The following is a 14,815-nucleotide window of genomic DNA, read 5'->3' as shown; positions in this document are numbered from 1 at the left end:
CGCTCTTCCTCGGTCCGCACCTCCACAATGGGCTCCTTGGACTCGTCTTTCCTGCAATGAGCAGACTGCAAGCCTGAGGACGTGAATCCCAGCCTGCTAAGCATTCTCCCCTGGCACCTAGTGGCGGTGGCAACCCAGCGGTGGTCTGGAAAGTAGCACAGCCCTCCGTGCCCCTCCCTTTGCAGCAAACAAAGCAAAGGGGCCATTCTGGTGCCTGGCAGCAGTGAGTAAATTGCCCAAGACTCCCCACAGCTTCCCCGGCTGGGAGACCTTCCTTCCCTGGGCAGTGCCCTCCCCAAGGAGGATGGAGCATCAGCATCTGCTCTCCAGACACCTCCTCCAGCTGAGCCGGGGCAGTGGGGAGTTTCCATGGCTGGACTCTGGGTAAGGCATGTGCCAGTTCTTTGCAACAGAAACAGGAAAGCCCAGAGGCAAACCTCTCCCGCAGAGCTGGTGCCTTCCAACTCAGTGCCTGCAGTGACCCCCTGCCCTCGGAGAAGGGCAGCATTAAAATGCAGTGGCTGGAGAATGGTGGCGTGCATTTCCTAGGGAATGGACCATGGGCTCAAAGCTCTGCTCAGCAGGGAAGTCCCCCAGCAAGGCCGTGGTGGGGAATACGAGGCCACAGAGCAGATGCTGTCTCATGGACGCTCGGCTACAGGGGGGACGGGGACTGGTGGTGGTTGCGGGGGTTACTCACGAGAAGGCGGCTTTGCCCTCCTCCATGTCTTTGCCCTTGGCTCCAGGGCCGGACTTGCCGCACAGGTTGACTGCGATGCACATCACCAGGCCACACTTGTTCAGGAAGTAGCAGGTGACATCCACAGCCACTAGGAGCAGCACGAAGATGACGATGAGGATGCCCACGATGGCAGCAGTCCCCAGGCCCGATGTGGGGCTGCTGCTGGCTTTAGAGACCAAAGGAAAAGGAAAGAAGGTGCCGCAGTTAAAACCAAGTTACCATGTCCTCAAACAGAGCTGGGGCAGGGCTGCAGGACCGGGATGCCCAAGTGACTGTGCCCACCATCCCTGCACCAAGAACCCTAAGGACAACTGTCTCAGTTTCCACAGGGATAGATCCAGTGGGATTCACCCTGCCTCCCCTCCTCTCTGTGGCACAAAGGCCTGCAGACCAGGCTGCAGGGAACAATCCTGACCTAGGCAAGAGCCAGTGGGCTCAAAAAAGACCCAGCGCTCGTCTCTGCTTTCACAAAGCAAAGGCCTGGTCTGGGGTGCCAGGACACACAGCTGAAGCCTACGGATGCGGCCAGCAGCAGCACAGGGAGAGCCAGGGTCTGTAGCACGGCTCCATCATGTTGGCTAGTGACCACAATGGGGTCCTAGCACTGGGTGACCTCACATTGGACCAAAGGGGAACAGGACCCGACACCCAGCTGTCTGTCCCAGAAGACTTTAGCCCCAACAGGGCTGTCACCCACCCCCTGGGATTCAACAAGCCTGTCTATGCTGCTTCCATCATGCTCCCAAGCCCTGCTGAAATACATGTCCCTGCCCCATGCTCCCTCTTCGCGTGCCCCAAGGAAGCAGGGAAGGCCAGGGATACATCTTGCCCCTTCCCCCCGCTCCCAGACAGCAGCTTGCAGCCTGCGTGGAAGGGGCAGTGGGCAGTGCCCCCAAGCACTCTCCTTGCCACTGCTCCACATGTGCTGCACTCAGAAACGAGGCGAGTGGGATGCAGCCCAGATGCACCCGCTGTCGCATCAAGGGCGCCTGCTCCCAGCCAGACACCCTCACGCTTGGTGTCCTGGGCAGTCCTGACCTCCCTCTTACGAGCTGGCAGGCAGCGGGCAGGCAGCACTGGAGGAAGATGTTAGTGGGTGTGAAGGGTCCCGTGGAAGCTGGTTAGGATTGCTGGGGCGCAGACTGATGGAAGAACCAGATCTCCTAGGGAACGGCTCTCCTAGCTCCCTGCTTTAGCAGTCAGGGAGTTGTGGGGGGAGCCGCTAAACCGCAGTCAAGCATGGAGCAATGGAAGCACTGGGGGTGGCAGGCACACACGGGGCTGGGATTTCTGAAACCAATGGCTTTCTTTTGAGAAGAGGGGAAGGGGGGTGCAGGGGCAGAGAGCAGCAGGGAGTGAGTCTGGAGCCTGCAGCAGGCACTGAGCTGATGGTGCAGCTGTCACCGGAGTGGGGGGTGCATCTGGGAGAGCGTGCAGAGAGCTGGTGGCCACCTCTGAGGATCACAGGCATGGATGGGTGTCAGAGTCACACTCATGAATGCACACGTGATTTCCCAAGATAACTTCGGCACTGTGTGCAGAGAACTCTTGTGCACTGACCTATGTCTGTGCACACAGAGCATGCACTGCCCCTTCTACACACAAGTGTGCACACACGTGCATGCACCCTGTGCAAAATGAACTTTCATTCATATCAAGGATAAATGCATTAGAAGATGCTGAGGAGCTGAGCCACTGAGGCAATGGGGACACACGGGACATGCCCCCTTGGACCTGGCCTTGAAGGGTGCATCCTGGCTCAGCAAGTGCTTTCAGAGCAGGGCACGGGGTCACCGCAGTGTCACAGAGGTGAATTCCACTCCCACAAAGCCACCCAAACCCCAGCGTCTGCCACTCCGACGAAGCCTGCGCCCAGACACCCCTCCCCACACATTGCTGCTGCTCCAAACTCACACGGCACTTCTAAAAAGCCTCCTGCTCTCGCTGTTTTCTGCAGGCTTGCTCTTCCTGAGCTGAGAGATTTGCACTGGGCTGACCACTTTTGTGCAGCTGTTCAACATGCCCGTCCACTTCCAGAGCCCCCCACCCACCCGGACCCTGCTCTCAGCAAAGCAGCGCATGGCAGGCGCTTACAACTGGTCACTGACCTTCCCAGAGCATTGGCTGGAGCAGGTCTGACAACCCACCAGCAGCATCTGGGTCTGTGTGTTTACATGAGGATGCAATGCTGGGGCCTTCCAGCTTTTTTACTAGCCCTGAAGACTACATCCATTACCAGGAGCAAGCACTGCCAGGCAGGGTCCTCCCAGACTCTTGAACCAATATGCATCACCCCAACACCTGCAAGGCTTTTCTCTAGGGCCCAAAGGCACGGGTCCAGTTTTATTCCCACCCCCTTTGTTACTCAGGGTGGGGGCAGACCCTTCCCCATACGCCCTGATGAATCTCACCCCCCTGGCGAAGCCGCTGCATCCCCAGGGATCTGCAGAGACGCTCTCTCTGCTCAGCTCGGTCTAAAAGCTGCTGTAGGTGCCAGACTGACACTTACATCAGAAGTCCATTAAATGCTCTGCAGAATGTTTGTGCCAGAGAGAGATCAGCTCCCCGCCAGCACCTTGCATCAAGCTGCATAATTAAACGAATTCATCACCCTGGGTACGTGCGGAGAGTGCGGATGCCGTATATTTTCCTCCTCTAATGTATTCTGAATTCATGCGTGGACTATTCAGTAGTTAACAGACCCGCGCTCGGCTCAGCTCCTGGAGGAGAAACGATGTACGTGCCAAACTTTCTTTTCATCTCAAACTTGGGCCTGGCGAGGAGAAACGAGCTATTCTGTGGGCTGAGGAGGCGGCGCCGAGGCAGCCCTGCGAGGATGTGGGACCTCAACGCACCTCATTGTGCTCATTGCAGCCGAGGCTGGGCCAACCCTAGTGTCACTGGGTCTTTTGAACTGCAACCGTTTCTGTCTCCCCAGCCCGGGGATGGAAAGCAGGAGCTCGGGGCCTATTTCTAGCTCCCCTCCCGGCCTCTGAGCACTTTCTCTGTCTCACTTTTTGGAGCTGCCATCTGCTATTGTAATGTCACTAACATAATGCTCATTCCCTCCGACTTGCACTTTGCTCCAAGATGCACTGCCGCTACAGAGGGCTGCCAGGCACAGCCACGGCCTCTGGTTCCTCGGCGCGCTCTGGCCAGGGGCTCCCCTGTCCAAGAGCTACCGATACAGGGCATCAGACTCAGGCAGGCCACTTGACAGAGAATGGGGAGAAAAGGAATCGAGAGCGGAGGAGACATCAGCTCCTCCATGAGCAGTGCAGGCATTCCCAGGGGCATCCGGCACCAGCCCACTGGCTTATTTCTAGCAGGAGCAAGATGGCTCCATCAGGGGGGGAATGCCTTCACTGACTCTAGCATCCACAGTTCAGGGAGTCTGTTGGGAAAGTGGACAAGGCTCAGGGGAGAGCCACAAGATCAATTAAAGGACTAGGGGCCATGCTGTGACATGAAAGACTCGAGGTGCTCAGTCTATGTAGTGTAACAGAGAAGATCAATTAAAGGACTAGGGGCCATGCTGTGACGTGAAAGACTCGAGGTGCTCAGGCTATGTAGTGTAACAGAGAACCATCAGGAAGGATCTGACCCTGAACTGCAAGTGCCTGCTCAGAAAACAACTGGTAACAGAAGACATGTCCAGCTAGCAGAAGAAAGGTTTCACAAGATCCAGGCTCGACAAACAAAGAGAAGCGAGATTCGACATTGTTAGAGGTGAGGGAACGGACCCTGGGAGCCGCCTGCCAAAGGCTGTGGTGGGCGTGCTCCTAATTGAAAAGCATTGCATGCAGACTGTCAGGTATCCAGGTTGTAGTCGTACTGATCTGGAAGAAAAAGCATTCAGGACTCATGGTAGAGGTGATATCTTTTATTTGACCAGCTAGATTTTTGCAAAAAAATAATTCTTTAATTGCAAGCTTTCGGGCGCAAACGCCCTTCATCAGGCATCGGGGAAAAGATTGTTAAAGTTCTCCTGGGTCGAAATGAAAGTTCATATTTCATAGGAGATTCGAAGGTAGTAAAATCACCTGTTTGGAAAAGTTCATTTTATATACAGACTAGACTCAGAGAAACAGTCTCTTTACCTCGAAGTTGTTTGTTGGTAAGCAGGATGCAGTCATATCTCCTTCTGGTTATGGTGTCTCATATTTCACAGAGGAGTCAGTGGACGGGATTCTCCTCTGGGCATTTCAGAAATGAAATCTTTATAATTTCATGAGGAGGAAACACCTTTGGCCACCTGAAACCAGAGATAACCCTCCTGCCTTTGTTTGAGGCAATTTGCATCTACACAGACCCTCACCTCAAAGCTCAGAGACCAGATAAGAAATTCCTGCCTGGGAGAGAATCCCATCCTCTGTGAAAGATGAAACACCATAACCAGAAGGAAATATGAATACATCCGGCTAGTTGGTTTAATAAAAGATATCACCTCTACCGTGAGCCCTGAATGCTTTTTGCATTCAGACGGGCTGTTTTTCTACAGCAAAGATTTCAGCGAGAGCAGTCCCCAGCCTGTGCTGCACAGGAGGTCAGAAGAGATGACTCCTGGTCTCTTCAGGTCTCACGCTTAAGCAAGCTATGACTCTGCAGGACAGGAGCAACATTTCAGTTCACGTTCGCCAAACCTGGCTGACCCGATTTGCTTTCCTTTCTAAACAGGGGAATTACATCAGATATTCAGCCTCATCACGGACAAGGCTGCCTCACCATATATCTGCCTCTCTGTAGTATTTATATAGGACACGAGCCATCAGCCCACTGCTGTAGGGACACATCCCGAACAGCTCGGTGTGTGCAGAGCCCTACCACACTTGGTCCAGCAGACAGACGTCCACTCCTCCAGCAGCTTTGCCAAACTCGGTGGAGTTAATCAAGGTTCATTAAAAGTAGCAGAGTCTTTCCCTAAAAGAGCAGCAAATGGCAGGCCAGGCACAAGGGCTGATTCTGCTGAGGGCACTGTATGCAACAGAGCTATTGTGATGTTAATGCCCCAGAGCTCATGAATGCAAAAGACCCTTGATGGCTCCATTAGAGTTTATCCTGCGCTTATGCAATGCTGACATTTCGCTCTGCACCTGCCCGGCTGCTCCCTGAGAACTAGAGGTGCTAAAGAGTGCATAATACAAAGCCAATTAAAATGCCTGGTGACTGGAGAGCGGCAACACAAGCCCTGCAGCACTGTTGCATGTCATACATCTACATGTGCTAACCACCTTCTAGGAAACTTCTCCAAAGGAGAGAGAACCTACCGCGTGCTGTGCAAAGCTCCCCTGATACAGGAGGGTAGGACAGGCTGAGTCCAGGAACCATCTGAGGTCTTGTGGGTAAAAGCACTTGACTGGGGTTTGGAAAATCTAGGGTCACGTCCCCGCTCGTGACCACAGTGATAAGGGCTGGCTGGCCTGACTGGCTGGGCTGTATGGGTTTCATAGCATGAGGCGTTCACTAGGCCATACCAGTCCCACACACGCCACTGCCTCCAGCAGCTTCTTGGGGGCTTCAGAGCCCACCTCCACAGTGTTTGTGCTGCAATCCTGTATGTATTCAATGGGGCTTCCCTAAGTGGATGCGAGCGGCTGCTGTCTGTGGCTACCTGCCCCGTCGAGGCGATGAATGCTAGAATGTTAACTGCAAATGTCTTGTGTCAACTTGGCAGCACTTCCTTGTTTGCGCTCAATACGTTTGTCCACCGGTCACGCTGGGATAACCCAGGAGGGGACTGGGGGGGAAGAGAGAAACCAGGCAGCCGGCTTCATGCAAAGCTTTCTCAGTTTCCATCCCTGTAGCTCTGCTGGAGTTGGGCAGCTAAGATAGGTAACGAGAGCATAGAGCAGCCAGGAAAGTGTTATGGTCTCCCTACCTGCCACATGCCTTGGCAGGGGATTTAAAGGAAGGGTGAGTCTTCCAGGGCAGGAGAACGGCAGGCAGGAGACTCAGGGAAGGCAGCTCCCATGGGGCAGGGGCACGACTTGGTCCCTGCGGTACTTTCAAGGTTATTTAAAGCAGCGGCCTGCAGCAAAGGCTGGAAAGGACCTCGGGCCTGGCACTGACTCTTTCGAGGGCTCGTGAGCACCACCATCTCCCAGGGACTCCCAGCTCGCCCAGACTGGCTCGGGTTTCGAAAATCAAATTCCTCCCCTGCACTGCAAGGCTACGGCGCTTGGAGCCCACGGCCATGAGCACAGCCATCGAGAATGATCTTGGATCCCAGGGGCCCCATGGCCTCGAGATCGGTGGCTTTTCCCCTTGCCTGTCATGTGTCTGTTCCTTGTTGAACGCGCCGGGGAGAAGGGAGCAGGCAGTTCATCCTCTGCCTCTATGACAGGACACATCTAGCTTGAATAAAGTGACTCACTTCATTTAAATAAGGTCATGCCATGCCCAACTCAGTGGGATTGGACTCTGTCACTCTGGGCCTACGGGAAATCCCTACCCATCTGGGACCCTTAATACTGGCCTAAGCCAAAGCTCATTGGCAAGAAACCTTCGTTCTAAGAGGTGCTGGATCAAGCCTTTTTAGAAGGAATTTCCCAGAAACCTTCAGTGCTCCCTAAAACGCTGCCAGAGCCTGTTGGCTTGGAAAAGGCAGGGCCAAGCCAATGCTTCCTTTGTGCTACTCTTGTGCTGAATGGGGGGGCGGGGATCCCCTGTCCAGGCCGAACAAATGGACGCAGGGTTTAAAAACCATTCTGGGAGGCTTTGGTTCTAAAGAAGTGGAAAAAAACCCCGCTTTTTTATTAATTGCAAATGATTTATCAATGGAATACGAGCTTCTAACAAGAGAGCCCCTTCTAGCCGCCCTCGCCTGGCAGTGGACAATACAACAGCCCGTGGGTTTTGCATCTTACATGCGCGTCCATCCCATCAGAGGAGGGCGGTTACACTCGGCTATACCCTCCCGGTGAGTGTTTCGACTACCGCATGCGTAGGATGCGGGGGCATAGGCAGGATACAAAGAGGCAGGACTGGACGGAGGCAGACGGGACGCACGGACCACGGAGAGGAGGCTGCGGAGTATCTCGGGGGCTCTGTGGTGGCTTGCAGGGAAGGGAGCAGCGCAGACGATGCACAGTCAGTGCCGTGGAGAAGAGGAGGGAAAAGCCAGCCCAGGGAAGCAGCCATTTTTGCCATGCCGGACTCCACTGCTGCCCGTGTGCTGAGAAAAGCAGCAGTTGCAACCGCAAGCTACCGTTCATCCCACGTGACGGCCACGTGCGACTCCAGTCAGTTCCTGCTTGCTTTAGTCTCGGTTGCTGGCATCCCAAAGCCACAAAGAGCAAGGCAGCGGCTGCTGAGGTGCTGTGAAGCGGGTGTGCTCATGAACGACTTGCAGGCCCGCTTCCAGGTGCGCATGCATGGCACTACCCTGCCCTCTTTTGCAGGGGGGGCAGGGTTGGAAATGGCACTTTTCAGACCTCCACGATATGCAGCTGGAGTTTACCAGGGCTGCCATCTACCCGATGCCCTTGGCTAGAGGGCTGCTGCTTCCAACTGCACTAGCTGGAGAACCTCCACCTGCTCTCCGAGAGTTGCAGACACACGCTCTGGCCCAGCAGAGTCAGGCGGACGCTGAGCAAGTGCAGCTGAGTCGCAGCAGAGCAGAGCCTCATCAGCTAGCAACTGCTGATAAATCAGTGTAGCCAAGGTCATGCCTGAAGAGGCATCTTTGAAACCAAGCACTTTAGGCTTTAGCCCTCGCCAGAGGGACAGCAGGAGCTGGAACTCCACAGGCCAGGTAGTTCATCCTATGAAGAGCCAGTGAGACAGGGCTAATGTTTCCAAGAGCTAAGGTTTAGTGCTCTTTTAGCAGGTGTGATTTGTGCTCACCCAGCTTGGGCCCTGCCAACGATCCGAGCATTTGTCCCTCGCTGGCTCCCTGATCTGCACTTGGATCGCAACTGCACGCTCAGAAGAGACAGGTGGCTTCTCTGAGAACCACGGCCACTCAAGCAACAGTTACGCCTGGGATCTTATCAGATCTCTCTGGTGAAAACCCCAAGGACCTGACATGTACCACCAAATAATAATCCCTGTAAAGCAGTAGCAAAAACCCTGGTAATGTTTTTATTACTGTGGATACACAGAGAAAACCACAAAGTGCAGCAGGAGCTGGAAGCTGCCAAGGGACCTCATGTTACAGCCACTTCCATTGGACACGACTAAAACTTTGCTGCACCGGGACAATGCAATGTAATGGGTATCGGCAGTGAGCTTCTGTGCTCCTCCATGGTGGCCACCATGTAGGCGGTGAGGAACAGCTCTGGCTGTGACAGGGCACCTGCTAGGGTGAGGCTCAAACCAAACTTGGCTGAATTTGTCCTTTTTTTTTTTTTTTTGTCACCCTACAGACCTGGCCTGGGGAGCACTCCATGGGGAAATCGCACTTGACCCTAAACAATGGTCCAGCTGGACAGATTTCCCCCAGAAACCTTTGCTACATCGCTCAAAAACTGGGGCTTTTACCCACCGAGCCTCAGCTAACATTTGACTTAAATGCACGTGGAGTTAACCCTGTCCCAGGCACTTCACATGTTTGCATGGCAAGTGATGCAGCAGCTCTCCGAGGTACCCGCAGCCCTCTCTGAGCTACGTGCTGCTTTAACCACCTATGAAGAGGTGAAGAGACGCTGCCATTGAAAAGATCACAGGTGCATTTGGTGTTGCCATGTACTGGATAGAGTGCAAAGCATCGGAGAGAAGGGGCCATGTCCTTCTCTAAAGAAAACCCCATCTGTGGGTGGGTTAAGCTTGTAGGAAGTTTGTGTTTATGCTTCCAAATAGAAGAGGATGTCACAGATTCCACTGAACAAGGTCCGACTGTATTTTGAACACAGCAAGAGAATTACGTGCAGTGAATAAATGTTTAGTTAGACGAGATTAATGGGGGGGTTGTGTGTCTTGTCCCCAACAGGGAAGATTGTGTTAGAAATAAATTAATCCCATTCGTGAGCAATGATAGCGTTAGAAAGATTTTGTACAGAAGTTTCACTACCATGTCCAAAGCATGTTCACAATCTCATCCAGAATATCCCCAGGCCCTTGGAAAGACAGTGTCCCATTTTCAGAAAGGCTTAAAGAAGCGACAGAGCTAACTGGGTTTCCCATCACAAAGACAACTCCTGAGGGAGACCACTTTTAAAAGAAAAAAAAAAAAAGGGTCAACTGAAATTGCTTGAATGAAATGCAACACGCAGGACTTGGTAACGAAGCTGCATATAGTGCATCAATTCACACCACTGATTAATCCTGTCTGGCGGGGTGTCTCATGCACAGTTAACCAGGAATATTATTAAGGTTCGGCAATAACAGTTTAGACTGTCAGGTTACGTGACCCCAGCTAATCTTTTCAGTTAAAAGGGGTGGAGGGGGGGGAAGCCGTATCTTGATGGAAGTGGACAATGCAGGCGTGGATAGCCAGACAATGCTAGACAAGGGTCCACTGCAAATCAGTATGCTTGTGAGCTGCATTATACCCCAGACACCCTCTGGGCTGGGAGATACTTGATTACGCAGCAGGTCCAAGCACTCAGCCATGTGAAAGGACAATTAAATCCTTTAATACAGTTCTCAACGAGATGCTTTAGTACAGACCAATGTGTCAAAGGGACTTTCTGATGGCCAAGGGTTTTAACCTACCCGCAACAGCCCCTTTTTGGTGGGGTGGGAGGGGGGAGGCCTTCCAGTTTGGGCACATGAAAGGACCATAATCAACAAGTTTTCTTTCCCTTTTTTTTAAATCTGTGGGTTTAGTTTTCAGGATGGGGCTTTAGAAAACACGTAGGCATCATTGTTGCTTTTTTGCACTATCATTCATAGGTAGGTACAAGAGGTGGTGATCAGAAACAGAAACGTGAAAAGCCAATAGAGACCCGGACTTTAAAAGGCTTTAAATATTACACTTTTCTATGATCAAAAAAAAAGCCAAACGAACCATTTTCTTTACATTCATTTAAAAAAAAAAAGGGCAGTCATTATAAGCAACACAAAAAAAAATGTTAAAGAGAAAATGCTTGGTTGGAAACCCCGCTCTTTTATCCTCATTACAAAATACTGAATCTTTTGCATACAATGATCTGTGGTGTTTATGTTTTATCTTTACTGATATGATCCTCCAAAGGAAACTAGCTGCTTTCCTGCTTTCCTGGGTGGAAGCCAGGCCTTTTTAAGCAAATTTGTTTGTTGTTTGTTTTGTGGGGTTTTTTTGTTGCGTTTTGCTTTTAAAGTTTCTAACAGAGCAAAAGCAGAGTCACTGCAGAAAGAAGCAATGAGACAAAGGAGGACGACGTTGATGGGCTTCCCAAGGTCGCTGCAGGTGCCAAACAATGGGTCCCAGGAGGGGAAAAATGGTTGTTTGAAAACAAATTTGGTGCATGTGGCAAGTGTGGATGTTCCCCGTGAAGTCCAAGGTGACATGTATGACGACAGACACAGGAAAGGAACCAGGGGGTGGGAAAAGGACGAGGAAGAAAGGAAGACAGAGAAAGAGAAAAAAAAATAGATAAAAAAAAAGAAAAGAAAAAAATTAGGTCATAAATATAGAAAACATAAGAATTAAAGGTTTATTTAACTTAGTAAATTAAAAATGGCTCAAGGTTAGAGAAGTGCAGCAGCGCAGTAACACCAACACAAAGGCTGGCTCCAAAGCTCGGCAATGCCAGAAGCAGCGCAGCAGGTTCGAACTCGGGGCTTGGGGATAGCAAGCAAATGGGATTAAAATCAATGACACAATGGAACAGGAGGCTCGAACGTGGAACGCGCGGAAATGATTAGCTGGTATTTGAAAGGACAACGCTGCCTTCTGCTAAGAAAATGTCTCCCGGCCACAGACACTCCACCTACCCGCCTGCCCGAGCCCCCACCCAGAGCTCCCGTGCCAAGGGTGTGGGTGATGGATACCGGTGTTTACAGCCCTGCCAAGGCAAGACGGAGTCAGAAATACAACCGTGGTGCTTCTGCAGAGAAATCAGTCTCCACTTATTGGAATCTGTAAACTGCCTCCTAAGCATATTGCTTTCATAATGACCCTTCTCCTCACAATCACCTTGAAGGTGCCATAAAACCACACCAAGGAGGATAACAAGGGACTCCGTAACGAGTATATTTTTTGCCTACATGAAAGGCCTTAATCCTACGTCAATTGGAGCCCTGTTGAGTGGGAGACATCAGCTCTGACCTCTGCCGGGGGGCTTATTCTAAAACGGAAATGCAAATCCTGAACCCTCCATAAAAGCTACAAGTGACCCCACGGCAGTGACGCACAGATCCCCAGCTGTCGCAAGCTGGCAGAGCTGCCTGGGCGTCAATGGAGCTGTGCCATTTCACAGGAGCTCGGGATCGGGCCCAGTGTTTCGTCCCTTTGGGGCTCTGCCCGGGGGGCTGCCAATGCAAACACCTTCAAAGGCCTAAAATTCACCACAGACCAAACCAAGACCAAGCAACAAACTCCTGCAGGTAACCCCAACCATCCAACCGCCCGGCGCTCCACTTCCCTCTAAAACCAGACGCCTCCGTTCGGGGAGGACAGAGTCTGGGCACTGCGGTCTATAGGGCTGACATGGCAGGAGACTCTTGTCAAGGAGCTCACTTGGACAGCTCCTAGGCATGGTTTCTAACTGAGTAACAGTATTTACAATGCAGGGTGATTCAAAATGGAGATTCTCTGTCAAGAGAATCAAGCCAATGCAGTGAGATGGGAGAAGAGCCCTTATAGTCCTCCCTGCCTATGGCTTTGTAGCACAGTTTCTGTCCTTGCCGTCTTTGTGCAACGCCTGGCACTTTAAAGGGCAGCTGCTCCACGGGGCTTGCTCGAGCTCATTCTCCATCCTCCCACTCCCCTTCAGTGCCCAGATGCATTACAACAGAGCCGAGCTGCCTGGCTGCTGGGTACCCCAAACACCTGGAGTGGATCATCCCAGCTGTTCCAGACAGACCCTGGCACTCCCCTGGACCGCAGCAAAATGCTAAGAGGCAGTGCCGGGACAGGGCGTTTGCACTGGGGCTCGCACAAAAGCTTGGAGGAACTGAAGCACCACTCAGCACTTTGCAGCTTCGCCTACAGGGAAATACAAGAACCAGATTTCTGCTGTTCCCAGCCTACTGCCACTGGCTGCCTAGAACTGAAACCACCTTATAAAACATCCAGCCCAATCCCCCAGCACATCGGTCCCAGTTGTCCTTCAAATATATGAGGGTAATAAGTATTAGAGCTGTTGGAAATGCAAAACTGAAGGTGAGTTGTTTAATGTGTTACTGAGTGTCCTTCCACCCGAAACTAGACTTGTTAAGCACGCATCCCCATCTCTCTCAAGCCCCAAGCATCCAGTGTTAACAGGTCACTCATTTATATGCTTAATGCTGCCCGTCGGCTTAATCGAGTGAAATTTCGTCATGCAAACTGCACAAGCTCTTAGCTGCATCCCTCAGGAAAGGGTAGGGCAAGACCAAGGCCTCCAGTCTCAGCTAGAGGGAAAAAGTGCGACTCAGAGGAAGTGCTAAAGGAAACAAACTGAAACACTCCCTGCAGAACAGATCAGCAGCCACGATCTCCATGAAGCTGGTCGCTCGGGCGATGTGACGTGCTGCCCTGCCTGGCAGCTTTCAGCCCTGTGCACTGGAGTTCAGACTTGAAAGTACAGCCGGCCCCAAGGCTTACCTTGGAAGGGATTTCTATGGCTGGATCATTAGGTTGGCTTAGACAGACCTGGACAGGGAATGCTAATGAGCCTTTAACACTCCCTATGGACTACCAAACTGCTGGCATCCCTGGGCTATTTGGCCTTTACAATGTTTGTGCTTGTGTCTCATTTTGTAGAGAGAGAAACTCAATAAAGAATGCCCTGGTCTGTCTGAAGCAACAGCTTCCAAAGGGGCTGCTGACGCCATTTGATTTCTTTTGCCTAACGGGCTATATCCAGTGTAATTATTTTAGCAACCGTTTTGCTTTGGGAAGTGCTTTAATTTGATCTCCATTTCATTTAATGAAGGCCATTCACAGAAAGTGCCTAACCTTGCCAGGCAGCTCTTCACGCCTTTATGCCACTGGCGATTGAGTTGGAACAATGACTGAGCAATAAGCAAGCAGAAGGGAAGGGAAATCTGTGGCAAAAGGCAAGATAGAGATAAGCGAGTTTTCCCCTTGCTTTGCTGCTTGCAGGTTTCCAGCACAGCTTCCTATCCCTTGCTCTTCTCACCTGACTGCCCTGCTAGAGCAGCTATTTCCTACAAATCCGCATGGAGCATTCCTACCAGCAGCTTGTGGTGCTGTACATACCATAATTTGGATTACAGCACTGGTATGTACAAGGCAACACTAAGCTTTAGATGGGTAACCAATTATGATAATGGCTTTAAGCAAGCGACTCATCAGGGTTTACTCAGGCACATTGAGGGATGCAGCACTGTTGCATTAATTGGAAGCAGAAAACAACGGTAAAGCTTGTGGCTGTCGTACCTGGGATGACGGTCGGCTGAGCGGAGGTCTTGAAAGCATAGTGTGCGGCCTTGGACTTCCCTTGCTGGTTCTCTGCGACCACGTAGACCTCGTACTCTGCGTTCCAGTCGAGGGACTTGAGCATGACGTGGTCGCTGCCGGAGGGGAGCCGGATCTCTGGCTTCCATTCGGAGGAATGCTTCTGGAGAGCGGGAGAGGACAGGTGGGAATGCAGAACACTTTGTGGGGTGTTAATGGTGGGAACTGATGAACTAATACACCACAAAGGGGTGGGGAGATGGGGAGACTCCTGACAGACTCTGGCTTCTCAGAAAATGTAGGGGACCAAGTGAGGAACCTGCTGCAGATGCAGTTCATCCTGATCCTAGGTGAAGGCCCCTTGATGGAGAGTTTGTGAAGCTGGCCAGTGCATTCCCTACTCATTGCCAATGTGGTGCTACCACGTCCAAAGAAAGCAGATTGGCTCCTCCTCTCCGCTCACAGCTGGTTAGTGGGGTGAGCTGCAGACCCCGTGTGTGCACCTCTGCGGCTGGAGATCTCCAGAGGCTCTGGAGAACTCAAACCACTTGGAAGTGAAAAGGCACCCAAGCAGAGATCTGGCCCAG

At 52.0% G+C, this 14,815-nt stretch overlaps 1 protein-coding gene across 1 annotated transcript in view; it reads right to left on the bottom strand.

Annotated features, from left to right (window-relative positions):
- NCAM1 (neural cell adhesion molecule 1) overlaps window positions 1-14,815 on the bottom strand; it is a 216,892-nt gene that overhangs the window by 7,796 nt on the left and 194,281 nt on the right. Inside the window, 3 exon segments of the mRNA XM_025207638.1 lie at window positions 1-51; window positions 701-908; window positions 14,211-14,391. The exon segment at window positions 1-51 is cut by the window's left edge and continues 81 nt beyond it. Of these exon segments, the coding sequence (XP_025063423.1) occupies window positions 1-51; window positions 701-908; window positions 14,211-14,391 (440 nt within the window).

This window comes from Alligator sinensis, unplaced genomic scaffold, assembly GCF_000455745.1.
Source record: "Alligator sinensis unplaced genomic scaffold, ASM45574v1 scaffold1241_1, whole genome shotgun sequence".
In the NCBI taxonomy this organism is placed as follows: Eukaryota; Metazoa; Chordata; order Crocodylia; family Alligatoridae; genus Alligator; species Alligator sinensis.
The sequence above is the reverse complement of the archived record's forward strand: the minus strand, read 5'-3'. Positions and strand labels throughout refer to the sequence as shown.